We start from the raw sequence: 22,557 nt of genomic DNA, 5'->3' as shown, positions 1-22,557 counted from the left end.
TTATTATTCCAGGGATGCGATATATACGTGATAGCGAAGGCGCGAGGTGAGTCGTGAGGCGAAGTGAGTCGTGACCGTTGATCGTTGACGAATCACAAGTTTAATATCGTATTATTATATCGTCGCACTCTCACATCGTCGCCGTAGTATTAAAATATTGATAAACTTATGGAATTCCCAATGATTACTATATTTCCATTATTAAATTATTTATTTTAGTCTTAGAATTAGAACGACTTTATTTACATCTGATAAAATACGCTGTAATCGTAATGAACTATGAAATGTTGGTACTTCGGGGATATAACTAAATAATAATAAATATATTAAACAAGCCAGCTTTATCAAGTAAAATCAAAATAATGCTGACAATATGGTTTTTCGACATACCTAGTGTTGATCACCAGACTTAACATTTTGAATATAGTTCACTTGATTTAAAAGGTTGGCAACCCCTTCCGATGAGAATAATACATAGAGTAATTTTACTCTATGGAATAATATAATCATAGAACAATCGACCATATAATAAGTGCTAATAGACCATTTAAACACACGCTAATATAGTACATAGGTAGTCGTAAAAAAATAGTTTCGAGTAGTTTTGACATGGTTACATTTATTTAATAAATCCCTACGTGGCTTCCATAATATAAACTCAAATGAGTCAAATTTGTATACGACTAGTCAAAGACATGCGTATAATATTACTCTGCAGAATAAAATAATATTACACATAATATATATACCTATATAATATATATTATCATTGCTGTTACCCACAAATGTTGTTAACATTATAATTTATATACATAAATACTTTTTTTTAAATTTGCAAGTTGTATAGAAATATTTTTTTTTTACTCGTGACTGGTATTCGGTAAGTTTTATATTATAAAGTACAGTAGTTTTAATTACGTTTTAAAATCCTATTATTGTTATTTGTAATTATGATTTATAGGTAGCTTACAATTTTTATTTCTCAAGGTATAATTCATTATGAGTCATTACAATAGTCATTACAGTAAGTCAACAAAAAGGAGACGGATCATTCAAGAAATTGAGTGTAATATGTCATTACATTTTGACACAGACGATGAAGAAGGATTGGAATATGAAGAAGAAACTGTAGAAGTGTCCCACGAAAAGTCAGATTTTCATGAGCAGAATCAAATGGATGGTACCTACCTTTTTATTTATTTTGATGTTAAGTCGAAACTATAATTGAAATCTTTTTAGTTACATACTTACATACGTAATTCTTCGCTACTAGCTATAGTACTATAATATAGTATATACTATATTACTATATAATATACTACTAGTATATACTGTCTATTCAAAACTCATTTATATAAAATGTAAATAATAATTAAATAAATATACCGTCAACGAAAAATTTGAACTAACTAATTACTAATTATATTATATTATATAGTTTATTAAATAATAACAAATTATTTTTTTTCAACTATAATGAATATTCGCTACGAAGGTAGGTATAATTATAATATTTGTTAAGTCACTATAAAAAAAAAAATGTACGTAGGTAATCGTTTACTATAATAATATTATACACAATAAAACCAAACAGGAATTGAGACTCCATCCAGTCTTGCAGTGCCCGCTGCCCAGGTTGCTATATTAAAATATAGATAATAGACACATAATATTATGTAGGGCGTAGGCATATAGCTGCAGAAATGCGTACCTAGTTCTTCGGAGCATTTTGCTATTTTGATAATATAATAATTTTACAATTGTTGTTGACATAATGAAATCATTTTCGATTAATGGTTTTCTATAGAATGTTAGTATAATATGTATACTATATTGCAAGCAATGGTGGTAATAATTTTTACTCTTATCATATTTTTTTGTCTATACCTATAATATAATAATAGATAAAATTTCACTTCACTCCTATAATTTCTTATGAATGGTCAAATTGATGGAATTTATAATATCATTTATTCATAATAATGCATCAAATATATTACGTAATAACAAGATTGAGAAAGTTCATAAAATTAAACACAACATATTCATTTTAGTCTTTAAAATATAAATATAAAATAGTATTAAATTAGTATTTCTGACTACCCTAGTATTTCTTACTTAGAAATTATTGTACTATATAAACTTTTTTAAATACTTTTTTATTTACGTACGCCTATTTATTTTCTATTTGTATTTTGTAATGTATGGATGTATATGAACATTATCCTGTATGATTATAGGTTCATTTGTTACGTGTAATAACATTGATACTTCGAGTTGTTTGACCGCGATGAACACTAATAAATCAGTTCATGATGACGTTTTAGACGTTAACGTTGATAGCATGGCTGAACTAGATAGTTCTGATGAAGATAATATTGATAATGAATTATCTACAAGTTCTCCTAAAACTCAACTAGCACAGTGGGCTATTAAGCATAACATTTCTAATGTTGCAGTATCTGACTTACTAAAAATTGTTAATTCGTGTTATGATACTTCAGTACCGATTGACGCCAGGACTTTACTTAAAACTGATATTTCCGGTACTAATATTCCTTTAAGAGATGTTTTACCTGGTAAATATTACCATTTTGGAATCGCAAACGGAATTAGAAATCATTTAATTATTGAAAACCGAAATGATCAATTGATCAAATTAGTAATAGGTATTGATGGATTACCTCTAACTAAGAGTTCAAGAAGCACGTTTTGGCCAATTTTGTGTTATATTAGACCGCATTCAAATATTGTGTTTCCTATTGGAATTTATTGGGGTTATGACAAACCAAGCGATTCAAACGATTTTTTACACGATTTTTATGAAGAGGTAGTACATTTAATACATAACGGTATAGACATTAAAAATATGTCGGGAGTACTCAAAAATAACCAAATTTGTATTGATACATTCTGTTGCGACGTACCGGCAAAGGCCTATGTTTTAAAGACTAAGGGTCATAGTGGTTTTTCTTCGTGTTTTCGGTGTTGCACAGAAGGAGAGTATTTAAATAGAAGAGTTTGTTTCCCAGATATTAATTGTAATAAACGGACTCACGAAACTTTTATAAACCAACAACAAGAAGACCACCATGTTGGCTCTAGTTTGTCAATTTTAATCAACATTCCAAAAATAAATATTATTAATGTATTCTCACTAGATTATATGCATTTAATATGTTTAGGCGTAACAAAGAAATTGATTAATTTATGGTTGAAGGGTCCCTTGAAAACCCGTTTGAATGGTACTAAAAGTAAATGTCTAAATAATAGTTTAATAGAGCTCAAACATTTTGCCTCCATTGACTTTCAGCGGAAACCTCGTGGTATTGATGAAATATCTAGGTGGAAAGCTGTAGAATTTCGAAGTTTTTTATTATACCTTGGACCTGTGGTACTTAAAAATGTTATTCATAAAAAATGCTATTTAAACTTGTTATGTTTACACGTAAGTATTTTTATACTACTTAAATCAAACATTGACAATAATTTCTTAGATTTTTGTAAACGATTATTAGATTATTTTATACATAATTTTATTTCCATTTATGGTCGTGAATGGGTATCTCATAATGTGCACGCACTACAACACTTAACTGATGATTATAAAAACTTTGGTTCATTAGAAAACGGTAGCGCGTTTCCATTTGAAAATCACATGAAAACCCTTAAAAAATATGTGCGAAAAAGCAATCAACCATTACAGCAGGCAGTTAAACGTTATACCGAGACTATACACTACAATCATATGTCATTAAAAGCTTTACCTCATACAACTGATTTTATTTTTAAAAATAAACATACAAAAGGCCCATTACTTACAGAATTAAACGATGAATACATTGATTTTCAATTTAAAACTCTAATTTTCAGCAACACCGAGATTAGAATTCACCAAGAATCTGATAATTGTCTATTGATGACTGATGGCAGTATTGTTAAGGTTAAAAATATTGTTTGCCTAAATGAAACATCCAATCAAGGTTTTATCTTAGGACACAGTTTTGACATGAAAGAACCATTTTATCTAAAACCTATTGACAGTTCTAAGTTAGATATTTTCACAATTGATAATTTAAATAATAATTTAAAATGTTGGCCACTTGGTAGTATTAAGTGCAAATGTATGATTTTAAAATTGAATCTTACTAATAAAAGCGTAGCTTTTCCACTCATTCATACATATAAAATTTAAAATGACTAAAACAATATATCTATCCATTAAAAATATATTATGTATTATAATACCTAAATTTATAACACGTATAATAATAATATTATATATCATATTATAATAAATTAATGTACCTACTTATCATAACTTTTAAAATCAACAAATGACTGATGTTGAAAATGTATCTATATCATTTCTATAGTATTATATTATAATTAATTATTTAAATAAGTATCTAATCATCACTGGATTAGACTAAATGAGTTTATCTGTGATTTACAAAAGTTAAAAACTATCCAATATGTATAAATTTCTTTTTCAATTTTTATTTGTTAATTAATATAGTATATCATCACTTTTTTGAAATATTTAGTTTTAATTAATTATTCTGTGTTGTAGCTACACTTATTATTATATTTTACAATTTCAATTAAGTATTCTTTAATGTTTATATTCTAATATAATGTTTTAAATTGTTAATAATATCTAATAATAGTTTTTAATTTGATTAACAAATTTTTTGATGTTACCTACAATAAAATATGCATTGTTTTTATTTATATTAAACTATTCTTTTATACTTATACCTTACTAATTATTTCTATAAATTATAATATAGTATTGATAATACTGTATTAGATATTTTATTTTATCCATAATATACATATATGTATGATACACCTACCTACCAGTATAATTAAATCAAGAATTGGATTTACTATGGTACCTACACTTTTAATACCTACATTTATTAATTATTATGGTATATTTTTAATACAAGTGAATAATTTCTTATCTCATGACTCATAGCAATGTTTTATGAATTTATGACCAATGACAGTATAATATAGACTAACCTATAAAATAAGCTATACTTACAATATTACAATAATATCAAAGAATAGACTAAATTGACTATATTATTATGAAATATCTTGTTGTCTGTAGAATGAAGATTATTGTAAATTACCTATGTCACTTGATGGACACATAAATTACCTAGCTATAATATTATGTTATTATATGTGTATAAACTGAGGTACACATTACTTTTATTAAAACTCAATTAATATTTGCTGTTTAACAGGGCAATAATATTACTCCCAGAGTGATAACGACATAACGTGATTACTTTAGTTTTCGTCATAAAACGTATTACAATTTTTAAAAAGCTGAGATTCGAATAGATTGTACCTAATCAGAAAGTTTATTATTTACAAGTCACAAATTACTTAATGAGCATTATTATAATACAATTAAAATTATAAAATATAATAATAAATCATGATAAATATTAAATTATTATTCGTGTTCGGAGTAATTACCTACCACAATGACGTAGGTATATACCTACGGTATATACCGTATACGCGTATCCATACACTTGCATAAATATCAGGGCCTGCTATACGGATTACGGATATAATCAATGGCGTATTCAGAATTTTTTTAGGGTGGGGCACACACGCGACTGTCTGAAATTTAGAAAAATAGCCAAAAATAAAAATAATATATATAAAACACTGCAATAAAAAGCAAATACCTACGGCCAATGAGGAGGGGGGCATGTCCCCTGTGCCCCCCCTGGATACGCCACTGGATATAATATATGAAAGGGATATATTATATTCTTGCGATGAAGCATTTTTAAAAACAATTTTTTAATTGTTATTTTAATTGTTGTATTACACAAGTGCGTATATTGTTTTATAACATAGAGACCTGTGCAGTGTGCATCATTCATAATCATTTATTTTTTGGCAACGCGTCGTCGCCCGTCGGCCACGACGTTCTTATCTTATCTCCGTGGTAGCTGACCTTTATAAGATCATAATATCATAGACATATAAATTAAATTATATGTCTATGGATCATATACTAGTAATTAGTATAATGTAATCTAAACTCTAAATAAGGTCTATCCTAACCTGGAAGTTCGTACAATAAAGAGTTGTAAATTAGCGACGATTATACAGTGTTGTGTTGTTTCAACTTTCAATAAAGTTAATTTTCATAATGTATAATATTCCGACTAGTTAATGCGGAAATTAAATAGCTTATATTGCTTTATGAGAGCATGTTAAAACGTAGTACCGAAAACCATACGGAGCGCGACATGTAATGAGTTCACATCAGGGACAACCAAAAATTTTTTTTGCGCTTTTTTAATTGTTTTTATGATAACTGATACAACAGTTAGTAACTTAGTAATTAGTAATTACCTGTGACCTACTTGAGGTGGTGTTGCATAGCAAGTCGAGGGATATATCCGATTAGCGGAGCGGGGCGACGGCGCCGAGGAGTGCATATCGACGAATGCCGCTTGCACAGCATCACTGACCACTGACGCATATATATCATGCGCATAAATCAGCCGGGTATCTAATATATACACGGATGGTTCCGTGAACGCTTTATCTACACGGGCACCCGGGTATCTTGACACAGCGTATAATATATTATATTATTATAAAAAAGGGCTCTGAAGTCTGAGTGATAATTGATTTATCAATGTATCATGCACGAATAAAAATATACCTACTAGATACGCATTACTCAATGAATAAATTATATTATTTAATTATTTATAGTAAAAAGCGACGCCCCCATGGCCCCATATGATATATATATATATAATTTAACGCTATTTATTTATACCGCAATAATAATGTGGACGAAATTTTATTAAGCATTCAATAAATACTTGAACGGATACATTAACAATGTAATTCTAATTTAATGTGTGAATAGTGTTAACCTTCTAACCTATTATTGATGTTTATAGATATAGGCTTAATAAGCATTATTTATGATACTCTATTTAAATGTTAGTCATAGTAGGTTTATTCAGCATTTGATATAAATTAACTTATAAATATTTAAAATCTAACCTAAATCAAATGTTTATATAGCACTAAGAACTTACTTTAATGTAAAGGTTTAAAAATAAACACTTTTTCTAGTATCATTGAATCTTATTTTTTGAAACTTTAAAATTCAACATTTATAGAAGTTTTAACATTGGAAAATGTTATGTGGGTGGGGTAATTTGCATTTACATTAAAACCCTTGGCTATTTCAATCCATTTTTCTTCATTTAATTCTGGAAACGCTGTGTTAACCTCATGTTATCCCAAATTGCTAAGCATGTCTTATGTATAATATCTCGGACAGTGGTGTATCCAATCAGAAAATTATGATTTAAATCTCTCATAGAGCATCGTGTGGCCAGATATCTAAAACAAATTATTATTTTCAGGTAAATCACTACAACAAAAGTGGAAAAATATTAGAACAAGTTTTAGCAGAGAATTAAAACGCAGATCAGGTGCTAAAAGTGGAGCAACAGCTTCGCGTAAAAGCTCTTACGTTTATTTCCCACAGCTGCAGTTCCCTAATGAAACAGTGCAAAATAATCAAACTCAAGCTAGCATTGATGAAACGGAAGTTGTAAGTAATGATGAAGGCGGTAACGTTCAAATTCGTTCACCACTTGCCAAAAAGAAAAGTGATGATGATAGTTTGATTGAAGTACTAAAGGAAAATCGTGAAAGGAAACAAAAATGTGATTCAGATAGACTTTTTATGCTTTTACTTCTGGATGATTTTAGAAAAATTCCGGAAGATCGTAGGCTTTCTACAAAAATGGAGTTATTGGACGTAATAAAAAGAACACAAACCCTTAGACTGGAAATTAATAATCAAAGTTATTCTCATAGTGTGCCATACATTTATAGATATGGACCAGAACCAGAGGCATTGAGCAATATTGGCCAATATCACCATGAACACTCAGTACTACTAAACTACGGACCAGATGCTTTCAGAAGTAAACAATACCACAGTGGATATTCAACACAACAAAATTATGGACCAGGAGCACCTAGAAGTGGACAAAATCGTAGCGTATTTTCCACGCCTATTTCAGACAACTAGAATACTTCCATAGTATATGATGAGGGATTATCACCTACTGACTCAAATGTAACAACTATGACTGACAATCCCGAAATACTTAACCTATTTAATTAATAATACAATTTATAATAAATTAAGAAAAAATTATTGTTTTGTATACTCACCTCAATGTAATTACTAATTTTTCTTCCGAACATATACACTTTCGCATACGAGTGTCATTACCCGACAGTGAATTTTTACATTTTCTAAAAGTTCATCAAACGATTGCACTGACATTCTAGTATAATTAAAAAAACGTTTCGGATAATTTCGAAGATCTTTAAAATAATTTTGAAACAACCCCTTTGAGTACCGTTCCACAAATAAAGGATAAATCTTTCTTTTTTTTGTTCTGCGCTTCTTACGAGACAAAAGGTAAATAATGATAGCCTCTTCTATGTCTATTTCGATCTAAAATACGATGTGAAATGTAAAAGAATGTACGATTTGTATTGATTGACAGCGGTCGACCGAATGACGGACTTGACATCGGTCGGGCGTTGAGTGGCTGCTCAATAACTGGCTGCCGCAACCCCTCTGCCGCAGCCATGCTGCCTAGTGCGTCACAGCCCTTACTGTTACAAGAATGATTTAAATATTTAATTGAAAATATTCCAAGTCCAAATGTTTAATTTGGAATGGTGTCTGGCGTGAAGGTGGTCGCACTGACTCTGATGGCTCACGTCTGATTTTGGTCTATTCGGGGCTCTCCTATATAGTACTACTCTCCGCGTTTCCTCTCCTATCGATAAGATAAGTAAATTTCCATGGTCGAATCACGCAAATGCGTACGCGAGTATTATTAGAATATCTCAGCATCCCACGCTCGTGCGGCCGTTCGGTTCACATCCTGTTATTCGCGAGTTCGTGACACCCGTAATCTCCACGTGTACCTGTCAATACTACAATTTCGTACTCAACCGATGCCCCTATTAGGTGATATAATTTTTTTTTTGTATGGCACTATTGTTCGGGTGTACTAACCCAACCTACACCGGAGGACTGTTTGGCAGAATTTCTAATGGGCAACCGTAGGTTTCTTCCATGCCCCAGAGTGGCGGCACTAGTTCTCCAGACACCGTGACTTGCCCGGAGAAAAATGCCGCCCGATGATCGAGGATCGAACTCGGTCCGGCTGAGCCACAGCCGACGCGTTAGACGCGCTCGGCGACCTCGTCCCCCCAGGTGATATAATTAATCTTAACGGTGACGATAATTTGGAAAAGTCTCATAGTTTGGCCTTCTACTCAGCTATTTAGGTCCTACACAACGTAATCGGTTGTCGAAATCATATGCCCCAGGGACACTTACGTACATCTACGTGTATATGCGTATTTAGGTGTCTTAACGGGACGTCAGTACATAGCACAAAAGTACAAAGTAGTTGGTACTTAGATAATTTTTAGCTTTAATAATTTAAAATTTAAAAAATTATAGTTCGACGTCAATGTTATCTACCTCATTTAAAAAAGTTTATTTTTATATGTTTTTAATGTACATAGTATATTTTGTAAGTAAGTAACTGATTACAAACAATAATTTAATATAGATAAGATGAATAAAATGTAAATTCAGAAAGTATAGGTATATGTTGGTTTGTGCTTAATTTCAACATTTCGATACTTTACCTATTGGCTATTACTTCTAAATTTTGGCGAAACATTTTATTTTCAATCTCATATGAATGAATCTTTTTAAATTTTTATTAGAAAATATTAATTTGATTGTACCAAAGAATTAGTTAAAAATTGATTCAATGTATTATAATTACTGAGCCACAGCAACGCGTGGTTGGGTCAGCTAGTATTTTATAATTTAATAATTGTGATAAAAAACAACTGAATTATTAAAACTAACATTATTTTATTATTATAGGTACACTTAAGATGATTTATAAAAATGTGCAACAAGAGTGTAAAAAATGTGTGACAAGTTTTAATATGTATTGAATGACGTAAAAAATGTATATGAATATAATTCTTCTTTAAGGTACGTTTTCCTGGGAGCGCGTTTTTTGCGCCGCAGAAACCGATCACGTCGACGTGATAGCTGTATCACGTCGGCGTGAGCGTAAAACGTATTACGTGGCGTAAAAGTGTTTTCCTATAAAATATAGTGGTGGCGCGTTGAACAATTCAGTTGACTACTGAAAGTGTGATCAGTGTGTAGTGTATTTGTAATAATTTATTAAGTAAATACAATATTACCCTTTAAGTATTATTATTATATTATTATAATTATTAGTTAATAATTTTGCAATTGCAATAAATCGTCTTGAAAGAAAGAAAAAACTAATTTCACTGCTTATTCTTCGACATTTAACAATCGATGACGAATATGAAGAACATATGCTCTATGAACATTGGAATTTAAGAAAGAAAGTCAGTGAGATTTATAATAAACGAATAAACGAGGGTATTTTCAAAATGTTGATAAATAACCATCTTGTCGATGAAGAGCAACGATTTAAAAGTTATTTCCGAGTAACTCGTGAGATGTTTGCCTACATTTTGAACCTCGTAGAAGGGGATTTGACAACTACTACCTCATACAACAGAGTAAAAACACCTATAACTGCTGCGGAAAAATTGGCTCTTACTCTTAGGTAAGTGATCTATGAAAAGTGATAATTCATTTTATTTAAATAATCTTTAAAATTATTTATTAAGTCATTTTACACTCTATATAAAAAAATCATTAAGGTATATATTATATGCATATAAATGTAGCTTATCATTAAATTATTATAAATAATGTTAAAAACGAAAATTATAATAAAAATAAAAATATTAATAATTTTATAAAATATCTTCTTCATCTAAAATGCCCTTCAGAGCATCACTAATTATGTGACTGGAAAAATTGGAAGTTTCTGAGTCAGTGCCCTCAGGGGTAAAAGTATATGGAGTAGATGATGCTGCAGATGAGTGGTAGGAATTTTCACCATCACCGTGAATAATGTTAGTGAATCCGATATTTAGTGACTGCTGGTTCAAAAGTACCATTTCTGTAGTGATTTGAAAAATTTTTGCTTTTGTCTTAGTGGCGGGGTCCGGGCGAAATTTTTTCACAGTAGCAGCTATAGTTTTTAAAAACATGTCTGTTGCGTCTTCTTCTGGTTCTGGTGTTATAAGTTCTTCTAAGCACTTTTTAAAATGATCCCTATCTTCCTTTTTTTCTTTTAAGTATTTATTAATATAAGCATTTTCTTTCCTTTTATTTGATTTTTGTATTTGAAAATCATCAGAGCAAGTCTTTAGACCACTTGACATCTGCGTATGTTCAGTAGGAGTGTGTACAGATGTTATATGAAGAGTTGATTGGTCTGACTTTTGCTCGGTTGAAACACATTCTTGCACTACTTTATCTCCATCCTCTTTATCTCCTTCATCGACAATGCCAGTCACTTCATGCTCGGATATGTTTGAAAAATTGTCTCTTTCATCTTCCACTACATCTAAAAATCTCAAACAATCCCAGTAAACAGCTCTCTTTTTTTAAGCAGCTTTTCCTGTTCCTTTCCCTTCCTTTTTTTCTCTCCTATAATGATCCCGCACACTTTTCCATCGCTTCTTGCACTCTGTTCCTATAACAATCAAACACAAAGATACATATAGATACACCTAGTTTTCTGCTTTTTTTAAATATAATTTTGTTTTTCATATTGGCCATTATAAGGACCGCTCTAATGTATAATGTACATATACTCATTATCAGGGCGCATAACTTCTAGCATTTGCATATTTTTTTTTAGAGGTACCTATGTGAGCACATGATACAATTAAGTACAATAATTCCAATGTAATATTATTCAATTTTTTTTTTATAATCGAAGCTAAAATAACAAAATAATATAATAAATAATAATATTTTTGTATACAAACTTTTTTTTTTTGCATATTTTAGTATTTTTAGTATATATTTAAGCGCTTATATGAATACTTTTTAGAGCATATTTAACAGCTTATAACAACTTTTTTTTATAGCTATAAGTTATGAGCTCTGCTTATTATATTTGTTATATACATTATTTTGTGGAAAAAACTAGTAATCCGAAAAAACCGAAAATTAATCCGCAAAATAACGTACATAACAAAATTCAAAAAATAGCAAATGTACATTCAGTAAAATGGTGCAGACTAATAATTCATATACATATAACTATTCGATTCAGATTTCTAGCCACAGGAGAATCCTTTAGATCGCTGGCATTTGGTTACCGCATCTTTCCTTCTGCTATAAGCACATTTGTACCCAAGGTTTTGGCTGCGATACAAAAACAACTTGTACCTATTTTTCTACCTTTACCAGACCAGATAAACTGGAACCAAAAGGCTGAAGAATTTAAAAAACGTTGGGATTTTCCTAATTGTGTTTCAGCCATTGACGGCAAACATGTGAGAATAGTGGCACCTTCTAAATCGGGAAGTTTGTATTTCAACTTCAAAGGATTTTTTTCTATTGTACTTCTTGCAATGATCGATGCTAATTGCAAGTTTGTAGTTATTGATGTTGGTTCGTATGGAAAGGAGGGCGATGCAGGCATTTTTAATAAGTCAAAAATGGGGTTGTTGGTAAAAAATGAGACTATATTTCCGCCCTCGACACTCCTCCCGCATTCTAACATCTTGGTGCCTCACGTAATAGATGGTGATGAAGCGTTCAGGTTAAGTGAGCATATAATGAAGCCATACTCCAAAACACAAATGTTAGAAGATCCGAATAAAATGAAGTTCAATTACCGACTGAGCAAAGCCAGAAGAGTATCTGAAAATGCTTTTGGAATTATGTGTGCAATTTTCAGAATTTTTTTCACTCCCATAAATCTGAAACCTGAAACTGTAGACTCGGTAATTGTAGTGTGCTGTTGCTTGCATAACATGCTCAGAGATGATTATATACATAGAAATCCCTCCCAACTGGTTATATACCAAGACGTAGAAGATTTCCCTACACAAAATATGATTCCTTTAGCAGGTACAGGTGGTTTTACCAAGTCTGACGGATTTGAAGTGAGAAGTCGATTTACTGATTACTTCAGTACCCAGGATTTTACTATTTAACTATTTTTTTTTTTTTAACTACAATCAAATTCATACTTTTAAATATAAATATAAATATAAGTGTAATAGTAGTAATATAAGTGGTATTTATGTGGTTAGGTATATATATACTAGTATAGTACCTTAATTTTTGAATGTTACAAATAGCGTATAAATTAATATTAATAATAATATTAGTTAATTATTTTCATATTATATAAATACTTTAATAATAAATACAAAACAAGACGTAATAATATACTTATTTATTTTATCATATAAATATTGTTGTTATTGCATAATCGCAGACGACATTCGTTTCTATCATTGCACACATGTAAAATATGACGACGGGCAGCAAAATATTATTTAATTATAGAATATAATATTATTGATAAAAGCACGGCGTATGGACCACAGATATTATCTTACCGCCATAATACAAAATATCTTTATTTATATGGATTATCTGGAATAGGTTTCATTGCGACAACAGACTAAATATATGAATTCATAAAATTAAATTGTGTAAATTGAAAAGTAAATACGAAATGAGGAAAAAATGAAGTTGTTTTTATGAAATAATATGCAATAATAACTCTAAAAAATCTACATATAAACATATCTTTTTACCTGTCCTGTTCAGAATTTTTCCAGCTTCCTCCCATAGATCTTTTTTTAATGTGTTTTTGAAATCCGGATTCTTCAGATCATATAATATTGTATGATTGCTAACAAATGCAATCAACTGATCGTCGTCATCACCCGAAAAACGAACGCTCGGCCCAACACAACTACTTTTTTGCATTTTGAAAACACTTTAATATAATTTCTACAAAACGCTGCGCGCAACGCAATAGACTGCCTCTCTTGTCAGTCGGCGAATCGCGCCGAGCTTATTGCGCTGACACGCAACTTGTTGCGCTCTGTAGGAAAACAGTGTAATTAATTTCAAAAGAATAAGTGGATGACGTACTGCGCTAAGCGTAATACGTCATATACGACGCAAAAACGTGCTCCTAGGAAAACGTACCTTTAGCTATAATAATATACAAAATCAAAAAAAAAAAATATATATTATTACTATTTAATCAAAAACACTAACATTATTTTATTATTATATTGATGTACGTCGTTATACACTAATTATATTTAAAAGTACTTATTTTATAATATTTATATGACGAATAACGTTATGTGCCAAACTCGTGTATAAAACGGAACAGAAATTACAACTCCGGATTATACGTTGATTTGGCACCGAGTGCTAGATTCATGAATAGAACGTAAATACGCTACCCGGCAGTAATACTCGGTGTGATATATTCTGATTGACAAATAAAAAAAAAAAAAAAAAATAAAACATTACTTATTCGATTTATTGTAGGTTTATTATGAAATATTCATATAAATACATTTTATTAGAAAAAAATCGTGAATCGGAAATATTTATAAACATAGAATTTACTGGCGTTATCTGGAATGTCAGTTTATATAGTTGAAGATTCTCTAAGAAATTCCAATTCATTCTCCAATTCTGAAATTTCTTTGTGTAATTTTAGAACTTTTGTATTGATTTTGGCCAATTTCATTATATTCGAAATTCTAAAATAAAAAATAAAATACCGATATATTTTCTAATTTACAATAATATTAATCTCTCTTGAATAAGCTTGATCATACTGGCATAACCATAAATAATGAATACATAAAAAAAAAAAATAAGGACCTAAATTGGAAGTTTAATACCTATCTATAACCTATGTATTATTGCCTATGAATGTAGGTACACAAATACTAATTTGAGATATGTGGTGACTCAACGATTGTGCGTGAAAATTATAGTTGGGCGAAACTAAAGTCTGATAATATTGTAGATGTTATATTATGATATATTTAGATAATAACAATATAACGATAAAACAATTTGAAAATTTGGAGCTTAAATAAATACGAGAATGCATTTCTACATGAATTAATATTGAAACCTCTGAAAAGACAATTCTCAAGACATTTTAAAAGATTGATCGTAAAAGTCAATTATCCTCCTGTCTAATACAAATATGGAACTCTTATGGTGTAATAAAAAATCCCATATCAAGGAATAACAATGCAGTCAAAGGAAGACATAACTTAATTAAGCTATGCTGATAATCTATCAATTTAAAAATATGTTGAAATTCTAACTAAAGAAGAAAAGCATAAATAACATGAGAATTTATCAGTTTATCGTAAGTAATGAACCAAATCCAAAAAGTACAAAGATTTTGGATAAAGAATGAAAAATTGAAGGTTAACACTTAACTGCTCAATTCTAGCAAACTTTTAAAAGACATTGTTCAAAATATCTAGTTATGACTTGGCTTTTCTTTTTATATTATTATTATTATTATACCAACAACAACCTACTGATGTTTTTATACGAATTAGTTTTTATTTTTTTAATCACGTAATTTTTGGTGAGCTTATAAGTTATAATTGTAATTGTCCCTACGCTTATATACCTCCTATCACGCACAATTGTCGAGAATCCTAGTTATATAAAGTGTTTAATCTTGTTAAGTTTATAACATTATTTATCAGTATAATAAAATTAAAATAAATTGTATAAAACAATCAGAATATTTACTTTTCACCACTATGATATATAAGTTTATCGTTCAAACTAAAATTAATATGGCACTTTAATTCGTTTAATTCCCACTTCATTTGGTCAATGTCTTCGTCAGCCTTTTTGTTTCTTTTTTTGGTTTTAATCGATATTTTATACAGTTCGTTTAATTTTAGGTTTAGATTTTCTTTTATCTTTGAATAGGTCTTAAAACAATATATTATATTATACCTGTATTCCAAAAATAAAAATAAATTATGTTGAATCATATACTTAATAGCTTACGAATTTAATGGCAGATAGTTCTTTTTCTAAATTTTGTTTAGCTTGTTCAGTAATATTTATTCCTTTTATCTTAAACTTGAAATAGTATAACATATTTTCGGTTATTTTCATTGATGTTATAAAATCAAAACGAAATTTATACAATTGAGTTTTGTGATTTTTTAGCATCTCATATTCCCATTCTAATAATCGATGTTTACATTTGAATCTAAGTAAATTAGATACAGCATCAATTTTAGTATTACCCATTTCCTAAAAATTATACACATTTTTTGTAATAAATATAGTTAGTTTATTATTATGATATAAATCGTATTATATAGACAATAATTAGTGAAATGATAAGCTAAGTTTAATTAAGCACAAAACCTATAAGAGCCGAGTTCCAAGCCCTATAATATTGAAGCTCCTAAGCGAATTTTTATCTCAGACCAAGTTCAAAATTTTTTAAGTTAAAATATTATTTTATTAATGTCTTTTTTTAAATATTGATTATTATTTGTATTACGTTGTCGTGTACCATCCGTGTACCACTAGCATGTAAGTTGATTTTTTTTTTTGTTTGTATGTAATATGTATACAACTTAGATTTCTATATCAACCAATTTACATTGTCTTACTATAAGATGACAACTTACGCTACTTACTCTGTAAACAAACACGATTTTTGTTTTTTTTGTTTTTGTATATTGGGCTTTAGCCCGTTTAAATTTTCATAAATAAATAAATAACAATCGCTATCGTTCGCATCGTCACACACATATCATTAAATATATATATATAATATATATATATATTATATCAATTTTTTCGTGAAAATTACGACATGCATTTTTGACTTATAACTTTCGTGGACCCCTATTTACACATGATGTACCCCCAATTTTAATTTTTTTTGACATAGACCCCTAACAGGTCAGAAGCGACCCTAGGGGGTCAATATAGACCACTTTGGGAACCTGTGATATATTGTAGCTATATTTTCCAGTGATAAACAGTTGAGCAGAGAGATCATTTAAAAAATTGAAAAGAGTGATGAACATATTAATTTCTACCAAAAACAATCCATACTTAGATACATACATCCTTACTAACGCTTTAGAATTAATGCATATTACTGCAATCTAGAGTATAATGATCTCTACTGACAGAAATAAATACAGAATTCTGATGTCATCATTGTTTTAAAAAAGAATAGAAAATAAGATAATAAAGTTAGTTTTAAAATATTAAGTTTTTCATTTTGATATATTTTGAATAATAGTATAGTATATGTAACAAAAATTGACTGTCATAACAGAATCTAAATACCATTACAATCATTTAATTAGTATCAGTGTATTTTAAAGATATACAATTTAGTTATTGATTATAAATATTATTAAAATTAAGGGTCTCTTGAACTACTAAGCTCTAGGCCTGTTAACACTTAATCCAGCCCCGATAATGAGAATGATAAAATCACTGAGTAGAGATAATGCTGGTGTTGATCAACTATTATATAAATACAAATTATATAAAAATAAAATATAAATATCACAATAGCTTATTTTTTATCAGTTATCATCTACATAAACATATAAATGTATGTAATAGTATACTTTAATTTCAGCGTTCACTTCATCGATAGCATTTTTGGAAATGAGTGATGCATTTTCAAAATCACTTAAGTTTCCTGTCAGAACTATTTCAACATTTCTTTGTTTTACAACTAATTGAATCTACAGTTTAAATTAAAGGAAAATGCATGGTAACTTTTAATTTCAATAGTAATATCTATCCGTTACCTACCTCAGGATTTTCTTCATAATATAAATCTTGATGTTCCAGTCTAATTATAGATATCTTTAATTTCTCAATCATAGCTTCTCTATTTTCTTTATTATACTTTAAGCTTTCTATCAAATAATCGATGTCTGTTGCGTCTTTTTGGCAAGTCAGAATATTAAATTCCAATTCGATTTTCATACGTCTAAAATAGCAAAGTTTATGCCAAGTTTCTCTGCTCATATTCAGGTTATAATTTTCGACATATTTATATTCGTCATACATATTGAGTGTATCTAAGTATTTAACGAATTCTGTGGTCAAAATAAGTAGCTTATCATATGTTGGATCCATAATTGTGTTTACAAACTGGTAACCGATTAATGGCGAATAATTTTTATTGCCATGTATTTTTGGTCTCCGACTAAGAATAAAAATTAATTTGATAAGGTGTAAAAATATATTTATAAAGGTTATCTGTTACTTGTAAGCAATTAATGCTTGTTTATATTTGAGTTTGGATGGAAACTCAGACTTAAAACGTTTATTAAGATTGTAATTTTTCTGATTCAATGTTTCTATAGTATTAAACAAAGAATCTGGCTCAGTTTTTGCTATTTTTTTATTCGTTTCAGCAATAATTTTATCAATCTTCGTGATAGTTTCTCTTAACTTCAACTTGATTTCACTTCAAGTATAATTTTAAAAATGTAATAAAATACCATTGAAATTAAAAAGGTTCATACTTGTATCGTTCAATTTGCAGTTTTCGATGATTACTATCACTTAGCATTTTTGAAAGTCTAAGCATTTTTAAATGCTCCTGGTCTATAGCTGAATTATACTTCAACTTCATTTGAAATAGCGTAAATACATTGTTATCAAATTCAATAATAATCTGTTCAATATGATGGTAGATTTTAATCTTTTCTTCATCAAGAATATTTTTATATTTTATTCTTTCGTCTTTCAGAGTCAAAGTTAGTTTTTCATACTCACTAATAGCTTTAAAATCTTCAAGTGTAAATTCCTCAGGATTTTTATTCAACTATTAATGAAAATGATTATTGCACTATGAAATTGATTAAAAATAAAATAAATGCTAACTACTATGCATTGAGGTTTAGGCACATCTTTTTTCAACTCATCTTCCCATTTTTTTTCCAGCACACCATCCATCATAATTATTAATGCCCTTTGTTTAAAGTTGTCTAACATTAAATGTTTACTGTTTTTTTCTTTGTTAGTGGACATTTTGTTACTGTTAAACAGTTTAACGGGAACTTCATCGTCATTAACATATAAAAGTGTTTCGGTTTGTTCATATTTATTCCATTTATAATTCACAGGCAAGAGTTCACTAGATTCAACTAAAAAATAAAAATTAATACTTTATAACTTTCTTCTGGATTTTTTCAGTAACATCAGTTCAAATACCTTTGCATGCCATCCTCAATTCAGTTTCAATTACACTTAATCTATTATGATATTCCTTCAAATTATCCAATTGCCGTTGTTTTTCAATAAACAAATCATCAAATAGTTGATTAAACTTATGTTTTAATTTGTTAACCATAAGCTAATCAAGTAAAAATATTTGGTATCGTTATTAACTATAATTATTTATAAACACGTTTATATATTACTATTAATTAGTAACATACTTGAAGTAAAATCATTTCATCTTCAGCCATTTCTAATTTATAATAATAGTATTGAGAATTTAAAGTATCAATAGTTTCAACAAACTTATAACTCATTGAACCCATCATTGATATATCATTATTTTGTTTATAATTTAATTCCGAATTCGATTCAACATCTGATATCTCAAAATCATCTCTATAAAGAATATTTTTTTTTTTTACATTTGAAATTTTACAAAATATATATAAAATATTTACTTAAAAAATAAAACGTCCATGGATATTTGTTCTGACATATCTCTGATTAATATTCTTTCTTTTATGATTTTATTAGCCTTTTTGGTAACTTCTTGGTCTAATATGCTTATTGGATAGTTGTCTACTTTATGTATATTTCTTAAACACTACATTTAAATTTAAATTTAAGATCACAAATACCACTTTTTTATGATTGTTTTAAATATATAGATATTTTACATGTATAGATTTGGGCTTGATAAATAAAGTATCCCATTGTTCTTTTATAATATTTTCAAATTCTTTTTTAAATTTGACTATGTCGCTATTATTTTTTTCTTCATATTCTTTTCGTTCAAGCTTACATTTTGTGCTGAAATTTTGTGTATAATCTAAATTTAAATCGAATTCTTGTATATTTATTTTAATGTAATCCGGTCCATTGATATTAGTTTCAAATAAATGTAGAAGCTAAAATTCAGATATTTTACGAATTTATTGATTGTAAAATATCATTATGGAAACATTTTAATAGGTACAATTTTTTTTTTGTCATTTCATTATATTTAAGGTAATACATTTTTTTTGTACATCTTTAATTTAAATTTGGCATACAATTTTGATAAATGAGAACCTAGAGAACCTACCTGATGTAATACACATGAATCACAATACAATTTTATATGGCTAATTTTCATTTATTTCCATAAAAATAACCTAAAACCAGTAAGTAGGTAGTTTATTACTTTTAATATTACATTAGATGTGACCATACTATGGTCGACTACAACGGACAACGCACAGGCTCAAGACATACCAAATATCTTTTGCGTTGGAATTAAAATTCCACCATTCTAACCGAAATACCCTGCAGTCTTGTTTGCACAACTTGAAGCTCAATTCATCGAAGAATTAAAATTGTGAAACCCAAGCTCGAACACTAGGAAGATAACCCAAATATATAAATTCAATGACAGAATCCTATACAAGAAAACAACAAAGTAGAAATCCCCAATGGTAATATCCAGGTCAGCAGCGAATCATGTATTATAGAAATACCTCAACCACCCATTAACACATCATCCAGGATTGAAGTAAACTTACTTGACAATACAAAATAGATATTATTGGTAAATCAGCAGAATTGAAATCTCCAAATACGTAAGAAACTGCCAAATCTGTGCTTGTACCAAATCGGTAACCTCAAAACCAGAGAACATAATGTCATATGGAATACCGTGATAACCATGGGAAGTACTGAGCATCGACCCAGTGGGCCCTTACCCAAAAACAGCGTGAAAAAAAAACCAAGATCACGGATTGTTTTTGTAGATCCAATTGGGACAGCAACCACATGAATAATAGTCGATTCAATTGAAAAAGAATTCTGTTCACATTTCGAATACGCACACATCATACTATCGGATAATGGACGACAGTCAGAGTTGGGCAAGATACTCAAAAAAAAAGTATCATGATACATGCCTTTAATGTATTAAGATACAAGATACAAGATACGTGATACATGATACTTTTATATTTCTAATCGAATTTTATTTACTATTAAACTTAAGACGTATATACATAATTCACTATAATGTCAATACATAAATACTTATAAAGTCATAATTGTATTAAATAATATAATAAGTCAATAGGTACACATTATAAATTTATAAGTTTATAACTAATACAGTAATACATCAGTATATAATATAAATACAACAAAATTAATAGATTTCATAAAAATTACTTCTTAATTTGTATACATTTCAGTTACTTTAGTGCTCTGTATAACTGTAGATACGTATACCGTATAATGGGCTACAGACATACGGACACCTTAATTTAATTTTATGTTTTTCAAATTATATTACAGCTTTACAAGTTATAAAATTGTGTGGTACATTTTTTCGTTATCGTTAATTTCAAATCGATTGCATCTGGACCATTTTTCATAAAAATACAATCCGTGACGAAATTATGTAATAACGAAAATCGAAATGTCTTGGCACTATTCAGTACACATTTTTACAACAAAAGTATCTTGTATCTTTTGGCAAAAAAGATACAAGATACTGGTATAAAATGTATCATGATACATGATACTTGATACTTTAAAATTATGTATCATGATACAAGATACAATTGTATCATTGAAACTTGTATCTTTGATATTGCCCAACCCTGACAGAGTGGAGAACCGAAGCGTGGACGACGCTGATCTACCATCCATTAGAACGATGAAACCGAGAAATAAAGAAAGGACTACGAACACAGCTACTGGAAAAACCCCTCATAGCATTGGATGGGGTTTTACCAGCGATAACGTTCGCCATCTGTGAGAATTCGTCTCAAATAGTCTACGATGCAAAATAATTTTTTTTAATATTATAAATAAATAAATAAATATGTAGTATAGTAGGAGAGGGTTAAAGCCATTCTAATCCTGCCCTAAGTCAAAATGTATTAAATTACATTAAAATCGTAACTAAATAAATAGGTGTCATTAACTAAGTAGTTGATTGGGTCTAAAGAGAAATTTGTGTATCAGTAAAAATGTAATCATACTTAACTATTTAATTATGATTAAAATTATATTTTTTTTAAATTTACAACTTGAAAATGAAGGATAAACTGCAATTAAATACTATTTTAGTATATTTACATTCCATTTTTTATTTACTTTAGTTTTTATTTTTTCAAAATCTTGAATTATTTTATTTTTTTGATAACTGCATGCACTTTTAATCGCATTAAATTCATCTTGTTTATTAATCATTGACCAAGTCATACGTTTTTGAGCTGAAAAATTGTAATTGTGAAATTCCATGA

At 29.0% G+C, this 22,557-nt stretch overlaps 2 protein-coding genes across 2 annotated transcripts in view; one reads left to right on the top strand and one right to left on the bottom strand.

The window, feature by feature from the left end:
* The first annotated feature begins 999 nt into the window (after positions 1 to 999).
* On the top strand, positions 1,000 to 4,195 carry LOC149060999 (uncharacterized). Its single transcript, XM_089230803.1, has 2 exons — positions 1,000 to 1,180; positions 2,241 to 4,195. Exons 1-2 carry the CDS (start codon positions 1,000 to 1,002, stop codon positions 4,193 to 4,195), a joined length of 2,136 nt encoding a protein of 711 aa, XP_089086929.1.
* A 10,216-nt stretch (positions 4,196 to 14,411) lies between these two features.
* The window catches only part of LOC107162706 (uncharacterized), an 83,960-nt gene continuing 75,814 nt past the window's right edge, over positions 14,412 to 22,557 (bottom strand). Inside the window, exons 11-23 of the mRNA XM_089230802.1 lie at positions 22,409 to 22,527; positions 19,963 to 20,193; positions 19,744 to 19,889; positions 19,504 to 19,681; positions 19,277 to 19,418; positions 18,947 to 19,209; positions 18,586 to 18,887; positions 18,324 to 18,527; positions 17,864 to 18,263; positions 17,674 to 17,793; positions 16,073 to 16,324; positions 15,806 to 15,993; positions 14,412 to 14,781 (exon numbers count right to left, since the gene is read on the bottom strand). Of these exons, the coding sequence (XP_089086928.1) occupies positions 14,667 to 14,781; positions 15,806 to 15,993; positions 16,073 to 16,324; positions 17,674 to 17,793; positions 17,864 to 18,263; positions 18,324 to 18,527; positions 18,586 to 18,887; positions 18,947 to 19,209; positions 19,277 to 19,418; positions 19,504 to 19,681; positions 19,744 to 19,889; positions 19,963 to 20,193; positions 22,409 to 22,527 (2,660 nt within the window). The 3' untranslated portion in view covers positions 14,412 to 14,666. The remainder of the gene's footprint in view (positions 14,782 to 15,805; positions 15,994 to 16,072; positions 16,325 to 17,673; positions 17,794 to 17,863; positions 18,264 to 18,323; positions 18,528 to 18,585; positions 18,888 to 18,946; positions 19,210 to 19,276; positions 19,419 to 19,503; positions 19,682 to 19,743; positions 19,890 to 19,962; positions 20,194 to 22,408; positions 22,528 to 22,557) is intronic.

This window comes from Diuraphis noxia, unplaced genomic scaffold (genome assembly GCF_037042655.1).
Source record: "Diuraphis noxia isolate RWA-SAM2 unplaced genomic scaffold, SU_Dnox_SAM2 contig0001, whole genome shotgun sequence".
NCBI classification, from domain to species: domain Eukaryota; kingdom Metazoa; phylum Arthropoda; class Insecta; order Hemiptera; family Aphididae; genus Diuraphis; species Diuraphis noxia.
Note: the sequence above shows the minus strand (reverse complement) of the source record. Positions and strands in the feature narration are given on the sequence as shown.